The sequence below is a fragment of the Erpetoichthys calabaricus genome, chromosome 9 (assembly GCF_900747795.2).
Source record: "Erpetoichthys calabaricus chromosome 9, fErpCal1.3, whole genome shotgun sequence".
Lineage (NCBI taxonomy): Eukaryota > Metazoa > Chordata > Cladistia > Polypteriformes > Polypteridae > Erpetoichthys > Erpetoichthys calabaricus.
In genome coordinates, this window is record NC_041402.2 from 74,128,040 (window position 1) to 74,149,529 (window position 21,490).

The 21,490-nt window shown below is 38.3% G+C and overlaps 1 protein-coding gene across 4 annotated transcripts in view; it reads right to left on the reverse strand.

Moving 5' to 3' along the window:
• Nucleotides 1–2,237, reverse strand: part of cbfa2t3 (CBFA2/RUNX1 partner transcriptional co-repressor 3) — a 120,243-nt gene extending 118,006 nt beyond the window's left edge. For 2 of the 4 annotated variants that reach the window (XM_051931663.1, XM_028809753.2), the window contains exon 1: nt 1,489–2,237. In XM_051931663.1, coding sequence (XP_051787623.1) covers nt 1,489–1,735 — 247 coding nt within the window. In that variant the 5' untranslated portion in view covers nt 1,736–2,237. The remainder of the gene's footprint in view (nt 1–1,488) is intronic. The other 2 variants (XM_028809752.2, XM_028809751.2) reach the window with 1 other exon arrangement.
• Nucleotides 2,238–21,490: the final 19,253 nt, after the last annotated feature.

Consider the following 21,490-nt stretch of genomic DNA (forward strand, 5'->3'; position numbering starts at 1 on the left):
TGACTGAATGCAATTGTTTGTGTGTACAATTATAATAGCTTTCCTATATTTCAGTTTCAAGAGTATATACAGTACAGTAGCAGTTTGTGAAGTGTAAGACTCCTGCTTTGTAGTGCTAAATATCATTGATGCTTGCCACTTGAACAGCAGATGTCTTCACTTACACCCTGTAAGGTTACTCATTTGTTTGTTCAGTGTCACATCTCAGAATGTGAGGACATGTTTCGATCCTAGGTAAAGGATGAGTCAAAACAGGTGCTATTGGTCAACGTAATTCTTGTTTATAAGATCCCCCTTATACATTATTGGTTAAGTGCTTGTTGGTATCGTACAGTAATAAAGGCATTTTCAAATACACACAAGGACTGAAAGTAAGAAAAAGCCTCATCAAGAAGGTAGCTGTACTTGTTGGAAATCTACAAATGAAGGTATTGTTGAACTTTGAACATTGTGATTTATAAGCGCATGCTTGTCTTGAATTGCCATGTACCCCTTCACTGCTGTTACTGTCATTTTTAATATCTAATACATTCAAGCATAAATTTTCTTTGACTTACCTATAGCTTAACAACATGCCTGAAATGTTGGGGATCAGTAGTGGATGTGAACAACAGATATCCAATTTTTTCCAATGTGCAGGACTGATGTAAATCTTTATGATTAAATGTCATTAAAGTAGCATTTTGTCAGCTACCACAAATTGTCTGTACTCACATCCATGAAATGAGTCTTTGCTTGATACAAGAAGAACAATTGCCCCTCTTTATTCTTATTTTTATAACTTTCTTTAAGCTGCCCAGAATGCAGTTAAGAGACAGCAAACTATTATAAAGATTACAAGGGCAGCAAAAAATACATGTATGAATATTTTTTGGTGACACTGGAAAATGTGGCTGATTTCTCCTTGTGCCAAATGGAGTGTTATTCTATAAATAAAGTAGTAGAGTGTTGTACCGTGTTAGCCATAGATTGATACAGGAGAAAGCAGGGTGAAATGACACCTTTTATTGGCTAACTATGGTTATTTCCCCCTACTTTCTCCTGTATCTATAAATAATGGACAGAGATGTTGATTTGCTGTAAGTACAGTAGCAGTGAACTGCCTAATTTTACCCTACTTCACCACAATACCATATTTAAAGCTTTTAGATACCAATCCTCCACGTTTTGTATCCCAGAGATGATGCATAATGAGTGTGGATCTCTGTTTATATTCTAATGGATTACATTATCTATGTATCTGTCTATCTAGAAGTATGAAATTTATAATTTAGGTGACAATGCCATGAACCAGTATTACTGTATATACTATATACAGCCCAAATGAAAAACATGAAACATATTTGGAAAATGCTATTCTGTTATTCTATCATTCCTTCCTTATTGAAGACCATCTCAAGACACAATTTTATCTTACTAATGTCTACTTTTCCATAAAACGTCCCTGTCAGTCTCTGACACAATGATGTCCATGACTTATTGACTTACCTGATGTGATATCTCTGGAAGGCTGAGTTGACTGAGAGCGACTAGTAACCAAGGTAAGGGTGGGACACTTCTGCATTGTATTCCTGTAATGTTCCAGTTTTATGTTTCCTGGAAGAACTGTTCTTGATTGGCTAGTATCCTTTTTAGCATCTCTTCTCCTTCGTTCTTTTAGCTCCATTACTCCTAGCTGCTTTGGCATTTCCACAATACACTGACAATCACTTATGGGCCAGGCACTGTTTCTCATGAGTTGAAAAGAAAAGTTTTTTCATATATATTTTCAAACTATTAATTTCTTCTAATGCATATATACATATGAATGTTTGGACAGTTGACTCTGTTAAATTCCCTTTTTAGAATTAAAGTCCACGTGCCAGATTTAGCAACAATACTTTGCACTCAAGACACATCAGCCCACATCACTGTCTACACAAGTGCTAGTAAAAGGCATGGGGAAAGTTTGGCTATGATAGGCACCTGATGCTAGTTGCTCCAGGAGCAGTCCTCCTTTTCACTTTCACTTTTTATTTTTATTGCTTCATACTCTTTTGTGCAATTTACTTTTTTCCTGGATGGTTTGAAATTCCTTCTTTCCAATAAATAAATATCTGAGTTTAAAAATGCAGTAGATGGTTCCTCCAATTGAAAAAGGTCCAGTTCTTGGAAAAATAGTAATGCGTAGCATTCCTGAAGTGATGATCTTGCACCTGAGTTCTTGTTCTTTGCTTCTTGAAAACAGGAGAAACCCTAATGGAGGGAGATCCACATAATGCGCTAGCTAATTGCGTGTGTGTATGTGTGTGTGTTTCTTTATTTCTGTTTCTGCGTCATGGGGTGGGTACTGTTCATCACAGCGCAAGGGGAAGGTAACAGGACTGTTCAATAGTGATAATGCAAGCAGACTAACAAGCAGCTTCAGTCTGTGCTTCCTTCATCAGGAACCAGCTGTGGCTGAGTGTGGTGCAGGCTTTCCCCTAGTCCGGACACACATGGCTCTCTTTGTCCAGCTACTTCCTTCCATAGAGCCTATCACCATATCACACTCTGTCTACATGCAACTCTCACTCTTACTGCTTATGCTTGCAAGGGTGAAAGCACATGGCCTGACTCTAGACAGATCTCACTGACTGAACTCAACAGAGCCAAGTGCCTCAGCTGTGGCTCTATTTTTTTCTTTTTGTCAAGAGCATGTACTTTACATCCTCTTTTTCTTAAGGGCTTTTTGGGAACCAGAAAGTACTTCCCTTTTGAAAGTTACACAATTGCTGGGACAGCATCACATTTGTCATGCTTCATAGGACAGAGGCTTTAAATGCAGCTTTTCATGTTTAGTGTTTCTTATGTTGATTTTTTAGTATTCTTAGATCCAGTGTGTATTAGTTTCTTGGACAATTACATCCAGTTGCTCCAGCTTAAACGTTAACAGCCTGGCTGTCTGTGTTCTATAATCATTACATGTCCAACTTCTTTCATTTGGAATTACGTGGCTAGTGTTAATCTAAACTGCTAGTGAAAAATATGCATTTTTTAAAATTTTAACTACACCTCAGATTCAATAAATACCAATCCTGCAGCCTATTATAAACTTAGTATCTCTTCTTTTTATGAAATGTAATGGTACTTTTTAGTAAGATTAGAATAATTGACTACTTGTGGCTAAGTGTGTGAGTGTGCCCTACAAATACAGTAACTGGCACAGAATTTAGACTTGTGGCTTATGTAGTCAAGAGTAGCTCTTGTGCCTTGCTTTACTAAAATTGAATCATTTGGTTTCAGACAATAAATAGATGGGTGGATTCTTCAAATATAATTAGGTATTTGTTAGTGGGAAACATAAAAGAAAATTCCAGCAGTGTCTCAGCTAGAAAACTTTCTAGAAAGGGTACTATCAACCAATTAAATAATAATAAATACAGTCTGTACATTTTTTGATACTTCAGCAAATTCTTGAGATGCAAATACATTCAGTTTAAGGATGATAATTCTCTTCAGTCATAAAGTAAGGTAGTAATGTTCAATATTTACCTTTTATAACTGCAACGGTTTTGTTATTCTCCTGTTACATACTTTTAAATGCTCATCTTATTTCAAATATGTGCTCTAGTGATTTTAAAATAGACAAAGTCAAACATTGCCATGGCATGTTCCCACTGCAGTCATTGTGATACTTAGCCACATATTTTGTTCAACCATGTGGATGTGAGAACAGCAGGTGCATTCAGGGACTTTCTGAGTGCGAGGTATTGAGTCCCAAGATCACTCAGACAGAAACCCTGTACTATCAAGCAAGGTGTCTTTCCGGCTACAGACTGTCTTTGCAGTCATTTTTTCTGACCAAGCTGAAGAAGTCCTTTAATTAGCTATACGATATATAGACAATAGTTAATGGTGGTTTATCTATGGCACCTAGTCTAATATGTTTTTCCTGGTAGGAACAATACATTCTTTGCCAGCACTGTCATCTAATATTAAATTAAAATAAAATATAAAAAATTGCGAACCAATTCCAAAAGAGAGTTTCTTTCACTCTTTGTTGGGTTGGCTGGAGCTGTATACTTCTTTTACACTTTTTTTTGTCCACATTTTTCACCTGGCCACTTATCTAATGTCTGTACTCACGTGATGGGAAAGGCATTGGAAATAAAATATGCACCTTAACTAGGGGTCTCTAAAATTGTGTGTCCTGACCTTTTGAAAGCATCTAGTTTAGTGCCACCAAGGTTTTGTGCTTTAAGGGTTTAATGTTATTTTTTCCCATTATTGTCTTAATTCATTATAATATTTTGTCTAATGTTTTTACCCATTTTTGCCTTTGCTTGCTTGCCTTGTGTTCTGCCATCTTGCCTGCCTTTACAAATGCTGTTTTTTGGATTACAGACTTGCATAATAAAGCATTTATTTTGCATTTTTATATCGTTTTTTATATCTCTTTCTCATTTTTGGTTTGCTCCGATCTGCTCAACTACCTACAGTACATGTCCAAGAGCAATGTGTTGTGTTGCAGTCCAGCAGTTAGGCTTTTCAGACGTCCAGCTCTGGGGGCTCCTGTGTACATACTTCCACTTGTGTAGGTGCATCTGGCCTGCATGTAACTGCAACTTTCTTAACTTTTTGGTTAAGGAAGAATCATTTGTTATACTTTTCTGCGTTTGAATATTGAAAGAAATTGATACTTTACAAATGTTGTATACTCTCTCTAACCAGCCCCAATTAAAGGGTAGAGATGGTAGAGAAATATAAATATCTGGGAACAATCATTGATCACAAACTAAACTTTGATCTTAACACAGAGCAGATTTTTTTTCTTAGGAAAAAAGTGGAAAAAACGCTAATGACACTTCTTTATAAGTCCTTTATTGAATCCATTGTTATATTTGCTTTTATCTGTTGGTTTGGCAACATCAGCAATAACAATATAAACCATCTTAGCAACATTATAAAAATTAGCTGTAGAATTTGTTCACAGCAGACCTCTATCACTGAAATATATTGCAAACAGGTTAGAAAGAAAGCCAACTCAATTCTGTCAGACAGTAGCCATCCACTTGTCTCTGAGTTCCAGCTGCTGCCAGATTTAGGTTTCCAAAGATAAAGAGTAACAAGTTTAGGAACTCTTTTTTTCCCTAGAGTTATAAGCATTTTAAATTCTGTTACTAGTAGGGATGCTGTAAAATGTTAAATTCTGTGTTATTGTTTTGTGTATTGTTGAAGGTAACTATTTTTATTTCTATTAATCATGAATGTGTGTTTTTGCAATAACATTGGTCATCAAATGTTGTGTCTTTGTTTATCTGTTGTCTTCCTTTTTTGTACTTTATTGCTGAAAACAAATTTCCCTCTGGGATAATAAAGTCTACCTAACCTAACCTAACTTAATAAAACGTTTTACCAGAAGCAGTGTTTTTTTTTTGCATGGGATAATACAGAATCATGGCCAACTATGCATATAGTTAAAAATACATTCATAATATGCTGACTTTTGCCATTATGGTTGGACTGTCAAACCCTGATTCATAGTGTTTTGATCAATGCTTACCATTATATACAGAGATAGGAATGCCTTTATGGATCACTAAAAAATGTCTTGGACCATGTTCCAACGACACTGTTCTTGGTGTCTATTATGATGTACACCCTTGACAACTTTGCCATTGTTAAATCTGTCTTTTTTAGTATTGGAATTAAGCTCTCATGTTGCTGTGGACTGGTGTTTGGTCATCTTCAGCAGTAAATCCTACTTTTCCTAATAAGCTAGGTTCACACATAATATTGACAAAATTCCCATGATATGGGTTGCAATCACCTCTTTTGTTTATTACAGTTAATTTGATCACCCACAGATGTGTCAAGGAAGTTGTGCCTCCCAGTGTACAGAATTCACAGCATTGCTGCTTGGTGCTTTTTTCTTATAGGGAAATTATAAAATCACACACAACTGTTATTTCCTGGGAATGGCTTTTCCTCATCCTTGTCTAGCTAGCACTGTTTCTAGATCTGTCTGTTATAGAGCATATACAGTATTTGGCATTCTGAGATGCTCCCTACAGTCCCATCCACATCCTTTACAGACCATTACCTCTCTAGAGAAACAGTTTCACAATATTTAGATGCATGTGCCACAGGACAAAATTTGGCACTTGAATAACTCCATGCAATGACTCTTTGCTGCTTGTGTTGCCAATCTGGGGTTTTAACTCATATTAAAGATCCCCTGTGTAGCTTTGTTCTGCTTCAATAAATTGTTCCTTTGTGCTCTTTTTTGGAATCATTTCTTTTTACACATCACCCGTTTTTACACCAGTTTTCATGTAAATTGGACAACTGCTTATGGGCAGAACTATTTTCTGCAGTGGAGTGCATGTGTATTTTTGTTGTAATTTCTGTGAAAGAATACAGAATTTAGCAGTTAGTCTAAAATTCCAAATGTTTAAATCCATGTATAGGTAAGACATGTATTCTAAGACAAAACACATTTATTCTACAGCATGCAATGAATGATGGGAAATTGTTACTTTGAAACATATTAATGCTACATTGTTTTAAAATATCAGAGTACTGCAGAGAATAATTATATATAGATTTTAATATGATGCAGTTCAGCACTTTGTTATGCATATATTTTCTAAAAAGGTTTTTTCAAAGCCATCCACTCTTTCGCTGTACCATCATCCAGCTGTCATACACCTGAGTGCTTAAAATTTTCACACTGCAACTACTGACAGGACAGCAGTGCCATGTGTGACAAATGCAGCATACATTTCATGAACATTTTGTGAGGAAGCTGTCTAGGGACCCCAAATGATTTAGAGCAGTGTTCCTCAACTGTAGACCTTGTAGCCCACTCTGTCAATTGAGTTTCATTGCAACAAAGTGTGTAACTCTTTCAGACTAAGATTTTTAAATCAATCTGAATTATATTTACACATTCAGCAATGAACACCATAACAATTCTCAGGCAAGGAGAACAGGGAGTAGGTTTTGACAGTATCGATTCAGACTGCCAAAATATTTGTTGTAAGAAAGGCACTATATTGAGCCTGACCGGCACAGACTTGACATGGGAGGCACATCTAAAATAAAAAGACTTTTATTTTTCTTCAGCTGGAGGGCACATCTTCCCCGTGAACCCCCCCAGCCACAACACAGTCCCAAGCACTAAACACTAAAGTCTAAACACTCCTCTCTCTTTCACCACCACTCCTCCACAGCTTTGTCCTCCTTCCACCCTACTCTGGCCATTGAGTGGTGGATGCTGGCTCCTTTTATGGCCCACCCGGAAGTGCTCCAGATGCTTGATCACCTGTTTCCGGTTGCACTCCCGGGTGGAGCTGAAGATTAGTCCAGCTGGGCCCAGGGACCCATGCTGCGCTCCCTGGCGGCCACCCCAGACCTCAACAGGGCTGTGGAGAACTCCATCTCCCTTGAAGCCCTGCGAGAGACTGAGGCGCCGCACCAACCTAGGGGGGTGGCCATCCACGTCCAGGGGGAGGTACTGCATCGTCCAGGGCTACTCCCCCTGAATACACATCGAAGGGGTGTCCCGGCCGGGCATGGGACCTGGCCGTCCGCCAAAATGTGTAGGAATGTTTTAGGTAAAAACTGTACCAAATCTAGGAAACATAACATGAGGCCACAGAATTTAGCTACACCAGGGTGTCGGTTCTTGTTTTCTTTGCACCACTATGATTGTTGCCAGTGCTCCCCCATAAGGACTCTTCTGATAAACTGCATTAAAGATAATAGACCCACAGAATCATAGAGGCAAAGGCTGAGAGGACACTGATTTGCTGTAGTAATGTGACTTCATCATTTCAAATCAGTTTTCTTTCACTTGTCAAAATTACCTTAAGAAAGAAAGAAAGATGGAAAATTGCTCTAAATCCAGTTTTTAAGGTGCAATATGCAACAAATTGCATATCACAATATAAAGTGAGGTGGCAGCCCAGACATAGTTTATAATAATTCTTAAACAATCACACTGCACCAGTTCTGCTGCCCTCTGGTATCATGACGACAGCATCACCCTCAGTAGTTTTTCATGGAGATAAGGTCTCCAGCTGCAGGGCCCAGGTTGCGGCTTCAGCAGGATGGCAGTGGGGCTGGATTAACAAGGCTTGCAGCCTGCTCTTATCTCCATAAGCGGGAACTGTATGTGAAGGGGGAGGAGGATGGGTGAAAGAGTCTGCATCAGGGAGATTTCTCTATCAGTGCTGCACAGATGCGTCTTGCTAAATAAACACAACAGCAAAATGGACAAAAGGTTAATTATCAATTTTCCCCAGGATAAAAAAGCAAACAGAAATTTATCAAAAAAAGCCAGAAAGTTTTTTTTTTTTTCTTTTAATCCTTATTGGAACTGTTTATATTTCTTTTGCCATTATGATTCTTTAATTCCCACTACCACACATTTTCTAAGCTATATAGTTATGATTCCTTTACAGTTCTGTCATTTTCTTGTAGTATCAAAGTGAATAACAGGTGAGATTAAGCTGTATTCCTTTATCAAACTATGACCTTTGCTAAATGGCCCGATTACCAGAATTTGAAGTCAGTTTGGAGGGGGTGGGGCATGGATTATAGCAGTATGGTAGAAAGATCGTTGTTATAGATTCATTAATAGGCTATTGTCTGGTCTTAGACTTGTATCATAGCATTCAAGAAAAGAAATCAAACACTCTCATATGTTATGAATTCCATGAAAACTGTTATTACAAACAATACAGTTTTAACAGTTTTTCTGAAATCTCATCTAATTTTCATTGAAGTTCTGAGGCTGCTAAAGCTAAAGCTTATGGAAACACCTGTATTTGTGTTTATTTCCTATAAGGCAAAAAGAAGAGAACCACATCTTTGCCATTTTACAGAAAGAGCCATTGTTCACAAGAAGATTTTTTTGATAGATTGACGATCACAGTGAGTAGGTTAGTCCTGTTGGTTGGTTTTTAATTCTCTGTCTCTGGAAGGAATGTCTCCTGGGTCATTAAAACTGGGTCTGTAAGATGCAGAGGGACTCTGGCTAGCTTCTGTAGTGTGCTCCATCACAATGGAGAAAATAGACACAACATTAGCACATTCAGTCAGACCCTGTTCTCTTTTTTTCTCCTACTGATACGTTTATCTGTGACTAAGCACTTTAAATAGTCTATAAAATCAAACAATGACAATTAATGCTTTGTGGTTAATAGGTAAATTTTGCACACCATAAACTAAAAAACTACTACTAAAATGAATATTCAAGTTCAAATGATCCTTTATTTTTCCTAAAATACCTCCACAAATACACATATTTTTCTACTTCTTTCTTCCTTCCAGATTCCTCTACTCTGCTCTTAAGTATGACTCCCATTTTTAAGCCACACCTGACCCAAGAAGTACATTTCGTCATACTGGAAGCCACTTCCCAAGAACTTCAAAAGTGCTTGAGTGGGCTACTTGCTCCAGCTACATTCCTCATGCAGTCCCATGGAAGTCTAACCTTGGGGCACAAACTGCCCTGGCAGGGAGCCCTCCTCTGCCTTTACATTGTAATAGTTACCTGTCTGGGGGAAAGTACCACCAACCACCGGTGCCAGCTCACCAGTCCATCTGCACCCTCTTTTAGAATATATTGTGGTCGGGTGGTGGAAGGACAGACTGGAAACAGTCGGAATGTTGGGACACCAACCAGATCGCCCCTTTAAATCGTCGCGAGACAAACAGACAAAATAAACAAAAAGTAACGAAAATAGCGCTTCAGCGCTGTCCCGTACAGGGACCTCTTTCAAAACAATCAGTCCTTTCGAGAGTCATGTGCTCCGGCGTGCGGCTCGTTCCGGTCTCCCGGCAGAACCATCTTTCTCTTTGCCGGCACTTCCTTTATAGCACCATTTCCGGAAGGGGCGGGGTTAAGTGCCATTGCCGGGCAGCTTCTAGGAGCTGTGAGGGAAAAAGAAGAACAGGACAAGGTCAGCGGTAGCCCCCCCTCTCGTCTCGGTGGGCTATTATGTACCTTTCTCCTGCCCTTAGAGGAGTCCTCCAATGCCCATGCGTGACAGTATATAGTAGAAGTATTTTGTGTTTTACCCCATTGCAGCAGAAGGGCCTGATGAAGTTTCTTTCAGTTGGCAATGAGAGGGTCACATCTCTGGACTTTGCAATCCAGGGCATCTCAAAAGTGCTATGTGAAAGTAAGACAAGAAGAGAAGGCAGGTTAAGACAGAACTTTCACACACGCTTTAATACCTCAGGACAAAAAGTAGCTGTGTGTGACCTGGTATTGTTCAACTGTAGGGTTAGGCTGTTAAGAAAATGTGAGCAAAGGACTTTTGGCTTGCTGCTTTGCTCTAAGGTTGGCAGCATGGTGCCTCTACCATACTGTCCTGTCATTTTAGGCATTGTGTCTACTGGCAGTTTCAGCAGCAGTATCAGTGACCATGGCTGGATCTACCACCATGGTGACTTGAGTGTACACCCTAGGGCCCTACCCAAAAAAAGCCTTAACATATACAAAAAAAAATCCTTAATGACAGAAAAAGTCCAAATTTTTCACCGATAGGCAGTCACAGCAAAACATATTCCAGCACACATCCATACCCTGCATTGAACCTCATAATTATAAACCTATCCACTCAAACCTAAAAAAGTTTTTAAAAGAAAAATATGAGTGATCACAGAAGTTGTCTAATACAGTCATATGAAAAAGTTTGGGAACACCTCTTAATTCTTTGGATTTTTGTTTATCATTGGCTGAGCTTTCAAAGTAGCAACTTCCTTTTAATATATGACATGCCTTATGGAAACAGTAGTATTTCAGCAGTGACATTAAGTTTATTGGATTAACAGAAAATATGCAATATGTATCATAACAAAATTAGACAGGTGCATAAATTTGGGCACCCCAACAGAGATATTACATCAATACTTAGCTGAACCTCCTATTGCAAATATAACAGCCTCTAGACGCCTCCTATAGCCTTTGATGAGTGTCTGGATTCTGGATGGAGGTATTTTTGTCCATTCTTCCATACAAAATTTCTCCATTTCAGTTAAATTTGATGGTTGCCGAGCATGGACAGCCTGTATCAAATCATCCCATAGATTTTTGATGATATTCAGGTCAGGGGACTGTGACGGCCATTCCAGAACATTGTACTTCTTCCTCTGTATGAATGCCTTTGTAGATTTCGAACTGTGTTTTGGGTCATTGTCTTGTTGGAATATCCAACCCCTGCGTAAGTTCCACTTTGTGACTGATGCTTGAACATTATCCTGAAGAATTTGTTGATATTGGGTTGAATTCATCCGACCCTCGACTTTAACAAGGGCCCCAGTCCCTGAACTAGCCACACAGCCCCACAGCATGATGGAACCTCCACCAAATTTGACAGTAGGTAGCAGGTGTTTTTCTTGGAATGCGGTGTTCTTCTTCTGCCATGTAAAGCACTTTTGTTATGACCAAATAACTCAATTTTTGTCTCATCAGTCCAAAGCACTTTGTTCTGAAATGAATCTGGCTTGTCTAAATGAGCATTTGCATACAACAAGCGACTCTGTTTGTGGTGTGAGTGCAGAAAGGGCTTCTTTCTCATCACCCTGCCATACAGATGTTCTTTGTGCAAATTGCGCTGAATTGTACAATGATGTACAGATACACCATCTACAGCAAGATGTTCTTGCATGTCTTTGGAGGTGATCTGTGAGTTGTCTGTAACCATTCTCACAATCCTGCACATAGCCGCTCCTGTATTTTTCTTGGCCTGCCAGACCTGGGTTTAACAGCAACTGTGCCTGTGGCCTTCCATTTCATGATTACATTCCTTACAGTTGAAACTGACAATTTAAACCTCTGAGATAGCTTTTTGTAGCCTTCCTCTAAACCATGATACTGAACAATCTTTGTTTTCAGATCTTTTGAGAGTTGCTTTGAGGATCCCTTGCTGTCACTCTTCAGTGGAGAGTCAAAGGGAAGCACAATTTTGCAACTGACCAACTTAAATACCTTTTCTCATGACTGGACACACCTGTCTATGAAGTTCGAGGCTTAACGAGCTAATCCAACCAATTTGGTGTTGCAAGTAATCAGTACTGAGCAGTTACATGCATTCAAATCAGCAGAATTACAAGGGGACCAACATTTTTGCACATCCAGTTTTTCACATTTGATTTAATTTCATACAACTAAATACTGCTTCACTAAAAATCTTTGTTCGGAAAACACCCCAGTACTCAGATGTTCCTAGGAAATGAAAGACATACCACTGTTATCTTTTTTGTTGAAAGTAGAGTAATTTATTATGCAGGCTGAAAGTAGTTCCCAAACTTTTTCATATGAGTGTATGTCACTTTTATGAGATTGTACATTTAATGTGCTACCATGCCAAAAAGAGAAAATGGAAAAAATGATCATTCTAAGCAAGAGCTCAGTTGTGCAGTGAAAGGAAAAATAAAAGAGAAACAAGCAAAAGATGCAGTCTTGGTATAAACACTATACCTGTCATTTGCAGCTTTAAAAACAAAACAAATGATGATTTGAACAAGTCGTAAATACTGCAGTTGAGACTAATGGGACTGACCTTCCAAATAGCTGTCAAGCAGCTAATATCACTGCTTCTAGAAGCTTTAGCGGCAATGCATATACCAATAAACATGGATGTTACTGAAGGAGATAAAATACACCAAACCAAAAAAATTAAATCTCTCTATATGGTTTTTCATTTTATTTGGTGCAAATATGTGAACAAAAAGTGCTCAGTTACAAATCGTATGTTTTCCTCAAAGTGGCATAAGCCTTTTAAAAATGTTAAATTGATGTTTGTTAACTGAGCTATCAGAAGAAAGTGCTCCCACAGATGCGAAGTTGCACTCATCAATTGATATAACGTTTGAGGTTTTTTTTTTATTTTTTCTTTCCTATTTCAAACATGAAGGAGGGCCTTTTGAGTTGTGACAGCCTGAGGCCTGTGGGGGTCTTAATCTGGCCTTGCCAGTGTCAAATCTGAGTAATCTCTTAGATAGACCAATCTTATATGTTGGTCTTGCTCCGGTGTGGTCACTCCAGGGAAGCCACATCTTTAATGGTTATCTGTCCTGCTGGATGCTGAAACATTGCCTGAAGTTGGGGCACAATGGATTGAGTTAATCCATAGTGTCTGGCAATTCTGCCACATAATTTACATGCCTACAGTACGTCAAATCCTGTCTCGCTTGTCTCTGGTGACATTCAAGGAACGCACAGGAACTGACCAAGTATGGCCTTTTTCATACTGTGACCTGAGCTTTAAACTATAGTATGTCTCTTTTAAAGGTAACCTGATCAGGCATTGCTCCACCTAGATCTCTTTGGGTAAAAGAACTCTTAATTGCTTTCACTTCAAAAACTATATTGCCTATTTAGCAGACTCAAAAAAATTGACAAACTTTATAAAAGTACACAACGTACATCTAGGCGGCACGGTGGTGCACTGGGTAGCGCTGCTGCCTCTCAGTTGGGAGATCTGGGGACCTGGGTTCTCTTCCCGGGTCCTCCCTGCGTGGAGTTTGCATGTTCTCCCCGTGTCTGCGTGGGTTTCCTCCGGGCGCTCCGGTTTCCTCCCACAGTCCAAAGACATGCAGGTTAGGTGGATTGGCGATTCTAAATTGGCCCTAGTGCGTGCTTGGTGTGTGTGTTTGTATGTGTCCTGCAGTGGGTTGGCACCCTGCCTGGGATTGGTTCCTGCCTTGTGCCCTGTGTTGGTTGGGATTGGCTCCAGCTGACCCCCGTGACCCTGTGTTTGGATTCAGCGGGTTGGAAAATGGATGGATGGATGGAGGTACATCTATAGATTCTTACTTCAGAAAATGTGTTTTCCATTAGTTTATATATAGCCTTCTAATATATAAGATTTTAGTTTTTGAATCTGAGGCAAAGAAACAAATTATTTCTAGTCCTGACTTCAGTACATTTCAAAGAAAGGTGACTATGACCATTCCAAACATAAAACAGTGAAAACTGCAGACGCACATTCAAAGTGCATGTCAGTTGTCAATCCTTTGTGCTTTGATCTCTCAAAAAATAGCTGTTGTGCTTTTCCTAAAAAGTTATTTGGTTTGGTGCATATTCAACTCTTTAAAGACAAAAAATCAAAGACAAAATATATGTATTACACTTATACACTTGCATTTAGCATGAATGCTGTAATTAGCCCCAGATCATTCCAGATATTAATAGGCAGATATTTTGGCTCTTTTTTTGCCTAGATTGTATAATGTCTCCTCCTATCATGATAGTCTTCACTCTAGACAGTTGTTTTTTTAGTAATTCTAACTATGTACATTTTCAAATATACGTACAGTGGAACCTCGGGTCACGAACGTCTCGGACAACGTACAAATCGGGTTACGACCAAAAAGTTCGCCAAACTTTTGCATCTGTTCACGACCACACACTCGGGTGACGAACAAGCCAGTTTCTCTTCCGGTTCATACGTGCCGGTGATTTACGCATGTGTTCAGTTTCTCCCTGTACAGTACATTGTTCTCGGTCAGACACGCATTGCGCAGAGGGACTTTGTGGTATAGCAGGTCCACAGCTCACGTCAAGAGGCCAGTTTTAAATAAATAATCGCTGCACTTGTAGTTTAGCGAGGGGGCGTGGTGGTTGATTGCTACAACAAAGAATGCACCGGGCTTGTTTTTAAAGAGACTGCTTCAAGGATTGTTTAACCTTGTTGTATTTAATGAAGACTTTTTTCTATTGGATTTTAAGCACCATTTCACTTCTGTTTTTATGGGATCATTTATTTATTGAAGGATTCTGAAAGCACTGCACTTTATTTAATTTGGACTTTGTTTTTGATTGTTGTTTTGTTGATTTTAATAAAAGCACTTGGCACTTTTTGCACCATCCGATTGCTCCATTGTTAGTGCCTCACTGTCGTGCTCATCAGTAACATTACCGACGATGACGGGTTTAAGGGCTCCCGGAAGCGAGATGGGAGCATGCAGAGAACCCGCTCAAAACTGTAATCTCCTCTCCACCCAGTTCCTCCTCACTTCCCTCATTCCAAAACTCGACTCATGCAAGGTTAGTTTTCTTGGTTGTTTATGGTTAGTTTTTTTGTATAAATTACGGATTTTTCAAATGTTCATTTTTTTCCCTGTACTTAAAAAAAGTGTTTACAGAGAGCGGTTCGTAAGGCTATAGCGTGAACTCTTGCAATGTTAGTGTTCTCTGTTCAAGGTTTTCTCAGTGTTATTCAATGTTTTTACATTTAGTTTACTATTACACTGTGCATTCTATGGTATAATTAACTATTTTTGTGCTTAAAAATCTTTTAAAAAAATATATTTACATACAACTCGTACGGTCCAGAATGGATTAATTGTATTTACATACAATCCTATGGGGGAAATTACTTCGGGTCACGGCCAAATCGGGTTGTGACCAGAGTTTTGGAATGAATTACAGTCGTGACCCGAGGTTCCACTGTAGTCCAATTTAGGGTAGCAGAGTTTAGAGCTTATCATAACATCGCCAGGCTTAATGCAGGAAACCACACTGGACAGGGCTTGTATGTCATTTTACACACATTCACAGACCCACATTTGGGTAAATTTATAGTTACCAATTAACTTAATCTGCATGTATTTGGGGATACTGGAGAAAAATACACAGGGAGAAAATGCAGACTCTACATAGATAACGACCTAGCACAGGATTTTAACCCAGGATAGTAACCCGTGCAACACCCTTCTGGGTCTTACACTTATATAGTAGTTTACACTTTGTTTTTACCATTTTGCACTGTATTTTTATGTTCTGTTTTGATGCCGGATGCAAGTGAATTTATGAAATAATCCTTTAACATCAACCAGCTGTTGTTTTGTAGGGCTTTTTCTTCCAGCCTAGAGTGTAGCAAATGTACCACTAAGCTTTTATTTAAAACTCAGTTTTCTGTTTTCTATCCTTTGTCAACTTTGTACTTTTCTCCTAATTATGCAGATATTTCAGTTTGGAGAAGGACTGCTAAAAATAATTCCATGTCTCTCAGTGGTCATTACAATGTTACAATATATTCAATGTTTAATTTTTGTAAAGCATGTAAAAACTCAAATCCACAATTCAGGGTTGGGAGTCTGGGAGGTTGAGTGACTTATAATGAATAACAAGAACTCTGGATATGTTCATCTGTCTCCCCTTGACTTTGAAGATTAAATTATCTCAAAAGCCATGGAGTATTGGCATAATCATATGCAATCCACAAGCGATCCTCGAAACAACACCACATCAGTGTATTACATAATAGACCCAGGAAAATGCCATAGAGAATCCAAAATTTTCTGAACTTCAACTTCACCATGTCTGTCCACTTGAATTGGTGGGGGAAGAGGAGGAGCTCTTTTGCTATTAGGAATGGAATTAATGGGTTTCCTGCTAGACATTTGAAATGAAGGGTCAGTCTTAGCATGATGTGAAAGAGCCGTATTTATATATTAAAAGAGATAAAGTGTCAGTCCATCTAGTCCACCGACGATCACCAAGAAGGCAGGTAGTCCAGAGAACAAAATCAGTTTCTTGCCATAAGATAGTAAACTGTGCAGCATACATCCATGCATCCAGTCATCATGTTGTATGGCGTCCACAACAGGGTTGGACTGTACAATGGAGAAAGGTAACAAAAAGCACAAAGAAAGATAGATGTGAGGACTAGAATATCCGATGATAAAAGGCAATGAGACATACAAAAAACAAGGATGTAATAGATATCTGGTAAACAGTGGTTTGTAAATGTGTGATGTGATTGAAAAACATGGACTTAGCATTGTACCATTAAGCTCATTTTGATTAACAGGCATTTCAATATGTTACTGATAAAATAAGCTTAGGACACATGTCTGAAATTATATACTTGGTTAAACCGTGAAGCCTGATCAGTTCCTCCTTTAAATGTCTAGCAACTCCCTAGCAGAATGCATCTTTTTAAGAGGTGTGAAATGATCAGATTTAATGAATTGATCAGAATCAACCAGAATAGTAATGCATGCAACCCTGCCCTGAATTTTCAGGTTACTTAACTAGATGGATGGATGGATGGAAAGAAAATCTTGAAAACAGCTGCATCAAGGTCAAGGTTAACCATGAGAAGGGATGGAAAAGCCTTATGCCCTACAACAAAGTTCACAGGTAAGAACAAAAACTATAGTTCTTTCAAAAATACAACTTAAGAAACTAAAGTTTGGATAACACCAGGGTGAGCAAACATTTTAGACAAATAGCCTCTGTCCTAAGGTCATGAAGAATAAATAATGCACTTCTGAACGCAATCTTGGGGTTTTCCAGTCATGATTGAGCTGGGATGATTCTAGAAATCAAGATGCCAGGGCACTTGACTATGGTAGCTACACACATGTTTTTCTGGAGGACAAAATATTATCTGATTCAGAGTTCATTAAAGACTCAGATTAATTTTTAGAAAGATAATAAAATAATAATTAAATAAATACATACAAGATTGAGCATGAATTAAAATAAAAACTTTCAACTTCATAACAAATATGTAGTGCCATTGCCATCCTTTAAGCTTCAGAATTATAGAATATCTGAGTGATTACATCTTGTCTGTTTTGAATAGAGTTGATGTTACTGTACTGAAGATTTGTGAGTTATTCCACTTCTCTCTGTGTGTATTTATGGCCAAAGGTTTGTGAGTAGGGAAAGTTTTACATTTTCTGCTGTACAATCCACACATAAAAAATCAAACATTTTCTCAAAATTTTATCTTGACAATAAAAAAAAACAAAGCAACTTTAACAAGCAATGCATCACTCCAAATAAAACACGATTGCAAAATGCAATTTCTGGCTGAGACGGTTATCATAATTTAATTTTGTACGACAAAACATAGTGAGAGTTTAGTGTTGTGTCAAAATGTCAAATTCAACTATGAAAGTTATCCAGAAAAAGTGTTCATGAGAATGTTCCCACTGAGAAGCTAATATTACCAATGTTTCTGTAGTGCATGAACAAAACAACAGCATGCACAGTGCTATGTCTATTTAAGTTACTGCAATGACCAATTACCATAACACATTTCTCAGACTCACAAAATGTTTTTATGCATGGATCTGGACACCCAAATTAGGGTTTCTATCTGGGAATTCCTTCAGGCAATACAGAATGTCCAGTGACCCTACCTTGTGCCACAGTTTACAGAAAAGATTGTATTTTCTTTCTTTGTACTCAGTGTTGTCAGGATTGACTCAAACCCAAACCCCTGCACCCCACGACCCTGTGTTGGATAAAGCCATTACAATAAATGTGTTATAGACTTCAGCAGCACTATGGAAGAATTGACATTTGTGTAACACATTTGACAATTCGTGAGCAATGTACCCAATGATCTTTTTTTCTGTGTAAAATTTTTGCTGCCCCACCATGCACAATAGGTAGAATGAGACATAGTGTGTAACACTTGCTTATCAACTCACTCTTCGATCATCCCAGATAGTGCTCATAGAGAATGGCATATTTGTGTATACATGAAGTATAAATGTGTCTAAAATTGTGCCTGTTTGCAGAAGTCTAGACACTGGAGACCTATGGACATGTTTACTAATCCCTTTCAAAAGAAGCTTTACAGACCACCCTTCATTTCAGAATTATAAGGGTACTTTTTCTAACTGGACATATGGCCGTCCATTTCTTTGACATATAAATACAGTATGGCAATCTAAAAAAAATCCAGAAATATTATACAATACAATACAATACAATTTATTCTTGTATAGCCCAAAATCACACAAGAAGTGCTGTAATGGGCTTAAACAGGCCCTGCCTCTTGACAGCCCCCCAGCCTTGACTCGCTAAGAAAACAAGGAAAAACTCCCAAAAAAACCCTTGTAGGGTAAAAATGAAAGACACCTTGGGAAAGGCAGTTCGAAAAGAGAATCCCTTTCTGGGTAGGTTGGGAGTGCAGTGTATGTCAAAGAGAAGGGGGTCAATACAATACAATACAATACACAGAACAGAACAAACACTCAATACAGTATAAAAATAAAAATTTTACTAGTACGGAGCAGAATTTAACAGTAGATGATATCACATAATATGATTTGGATTTGTTTAGAGTCCTGGAGACCTCAGCCTCCCCCATTTGGCCATTCCACAGCTGAAACAGCGCTGGGCCAGGCATGACAATAATTGTTACACAAAAAAAGTTTAGAAATTTTCAGTTCACATTCGAATGTAGTGCATATTTGAGTATTTTTGAAGTTTGGTTATGACTGTGACAGACTTACTACTGGGGAGTTATTTATGATGGAGTGCTGAAGTCCACACTAGCAGTAATTCCTCATAGGTTAAATAAGGACACAAATTTATGCAGGGATAATACAGTGTCACTATTATATATATTCAATCGTGCAGTTTCTTAGCATGTTCAGGCCTGCAAGGCAGGAATAAACTCAGGATGAGCTGCCAGTCCATTAGCAGGATACACTCACACATCCACCATCACTAACTCACAATGAGACAATTTAAAGTCAGAAGTCGACCGTAACTGCACATTTTTGGGCCGTGCGAAGACGCCAGTGCATTAGAGGAAAAAACAGAAGAAGAAGACACACACACACAAAAAAAATAGTCACGGTGAGATTGTACAAACTACACAGACTAACTGAGCAAGGATTTGATCTGGGCTGTAAGGCAGAAGCATTAATGGCTACACCACCTTTTCCACCTATATGTATAGTTGTGAAAGGCTTCTTTTAAGATTAAACCGTAATACATACTTGTACAATACTTTTCAGTGCATTATGTATTTAGTGTCCTAAGGACAGCTAGAGCAGTAGCTTTGGTATAATCACAAATGCCTACACAAATCACATAAAAAGATTCCTATAGTCATACTTCATTGTTTGGTGTAAACGAAATGTATTATTGGTGGAGAAACAGGCAAAGGTTATTCCTAGGCTGAAAAACTAAAACACGCTTTTTCAGCTATACAGTATAGACTTGATGAGGTGTTTATTAATATCAGTCTTAGATAATACATAATTTGAATGGCGCTATATTGGTTTTTCAATAGACTTAGGAAGTTGGAGTCTTATAGCACAGAGTCATTTTACTGGCCAGTCAAAATAAAAAAACTCTGCTAAAGGATCAAAATGAATGACTGCACAACAATCACAACTGATAGGTTAAAGACCATCAGTGATAATAAATTACATACCAAATCAAATCATGGAATAGAGAACATTGTTTTAGAATATGTTTAAGATTATTTACCAATAGTATTTTTTCCAAGTCCCCATTTTTTTTTCTTTTGGATTCATTCTCATTAACTTTTTTTGAAAATGTCAATAAATAGTTAAAAATGAAAGCACCCTAGGAATGTAGTGGTGAACTTAGAATTGTGGGTAATTGGAAGTTAGGCGATTTTGAGCACTCAATGTCTGTATAATTCACAGCACTTTAGAGGTCACAAGTGCCAACAGTGTTCTCATTTTGCCTTAAGAAAGTTACTGCATTTTCTGAAAGCTTATGCTTTTTATCAAAATTGAAGTCCTGTGAGGATGGAGGATTTTGCCCTGTTTTTCACCTTATGACCTCATGTTCTTGCAGAGGTAATCAGAGAGCCATGGTAGAGCACTGAGAATTGGGTTGGAGGGCTTACCATACACATAAACATTGCTTACTGAAGGATTCATCTACATGTAGCTCAGCACCCAGAGAGAAGGCTTGTGACTCAACAGTAATTGTTTCTCAAGATTAGTGTGTAGGAAGCGGATGAAGAATTGACACGAAAAAAAGTTGAGGTGGTGTAGGAAAGATGAAAGGAAAGCAAAGACTGGCTTTCTGTTGTCTTGGTAGCTGAATGGGGAGGAGTTCTGCTAGAGGGACCAAATTAAACAAGGATGATATTAGTGACACATAACATGAAAGGAATATCTCTTAGTCAGAAAGCTGTTTAGGATTGAAGATGATAGGAGAAGAGCCCCTGACTAACCTACATGTCTGAATGAAAGCAGTCTTAACTAAATAGAAACTGTTCTTACTGACTCCTTCACCTATGAGTATGTTTTATTATTTCTTCTTCACTCACAGTCAGCCTCTCACCTTGAGCATGATCTATTGATGAGTACTGAGGTGCATCACATGTTTTATTCATTAATATGCAACATTTGCATTTGCATTCCTACAGACTTCTTGTCAGCTTTTGATGAGGCTGTTTTGTCACACAATGCTAAGACCTATGAATATACAGTACAGGCACAAACAGAAAGTCCTCAGCCTTGGTCAAAAATTGAACTAAAGGATTTACATACAGTACTGTGCAAAAGTTTTAGGCAGGTGTGAAAAAATGCTGTAAACAAAGAATGCTTTCAAAAATGGAAGTGTTAATCATCTATTTTCATCAATCAACAAAATGCAGTGAATGAACAAAAGAGAAATCTAAATCAAATCAATATTTGGTGTGATCACCCTTTGCCTTCAAAACAGCATCAGTTCTTCTAGGTACACTTGCACACAGTTTTTGAAGGAACT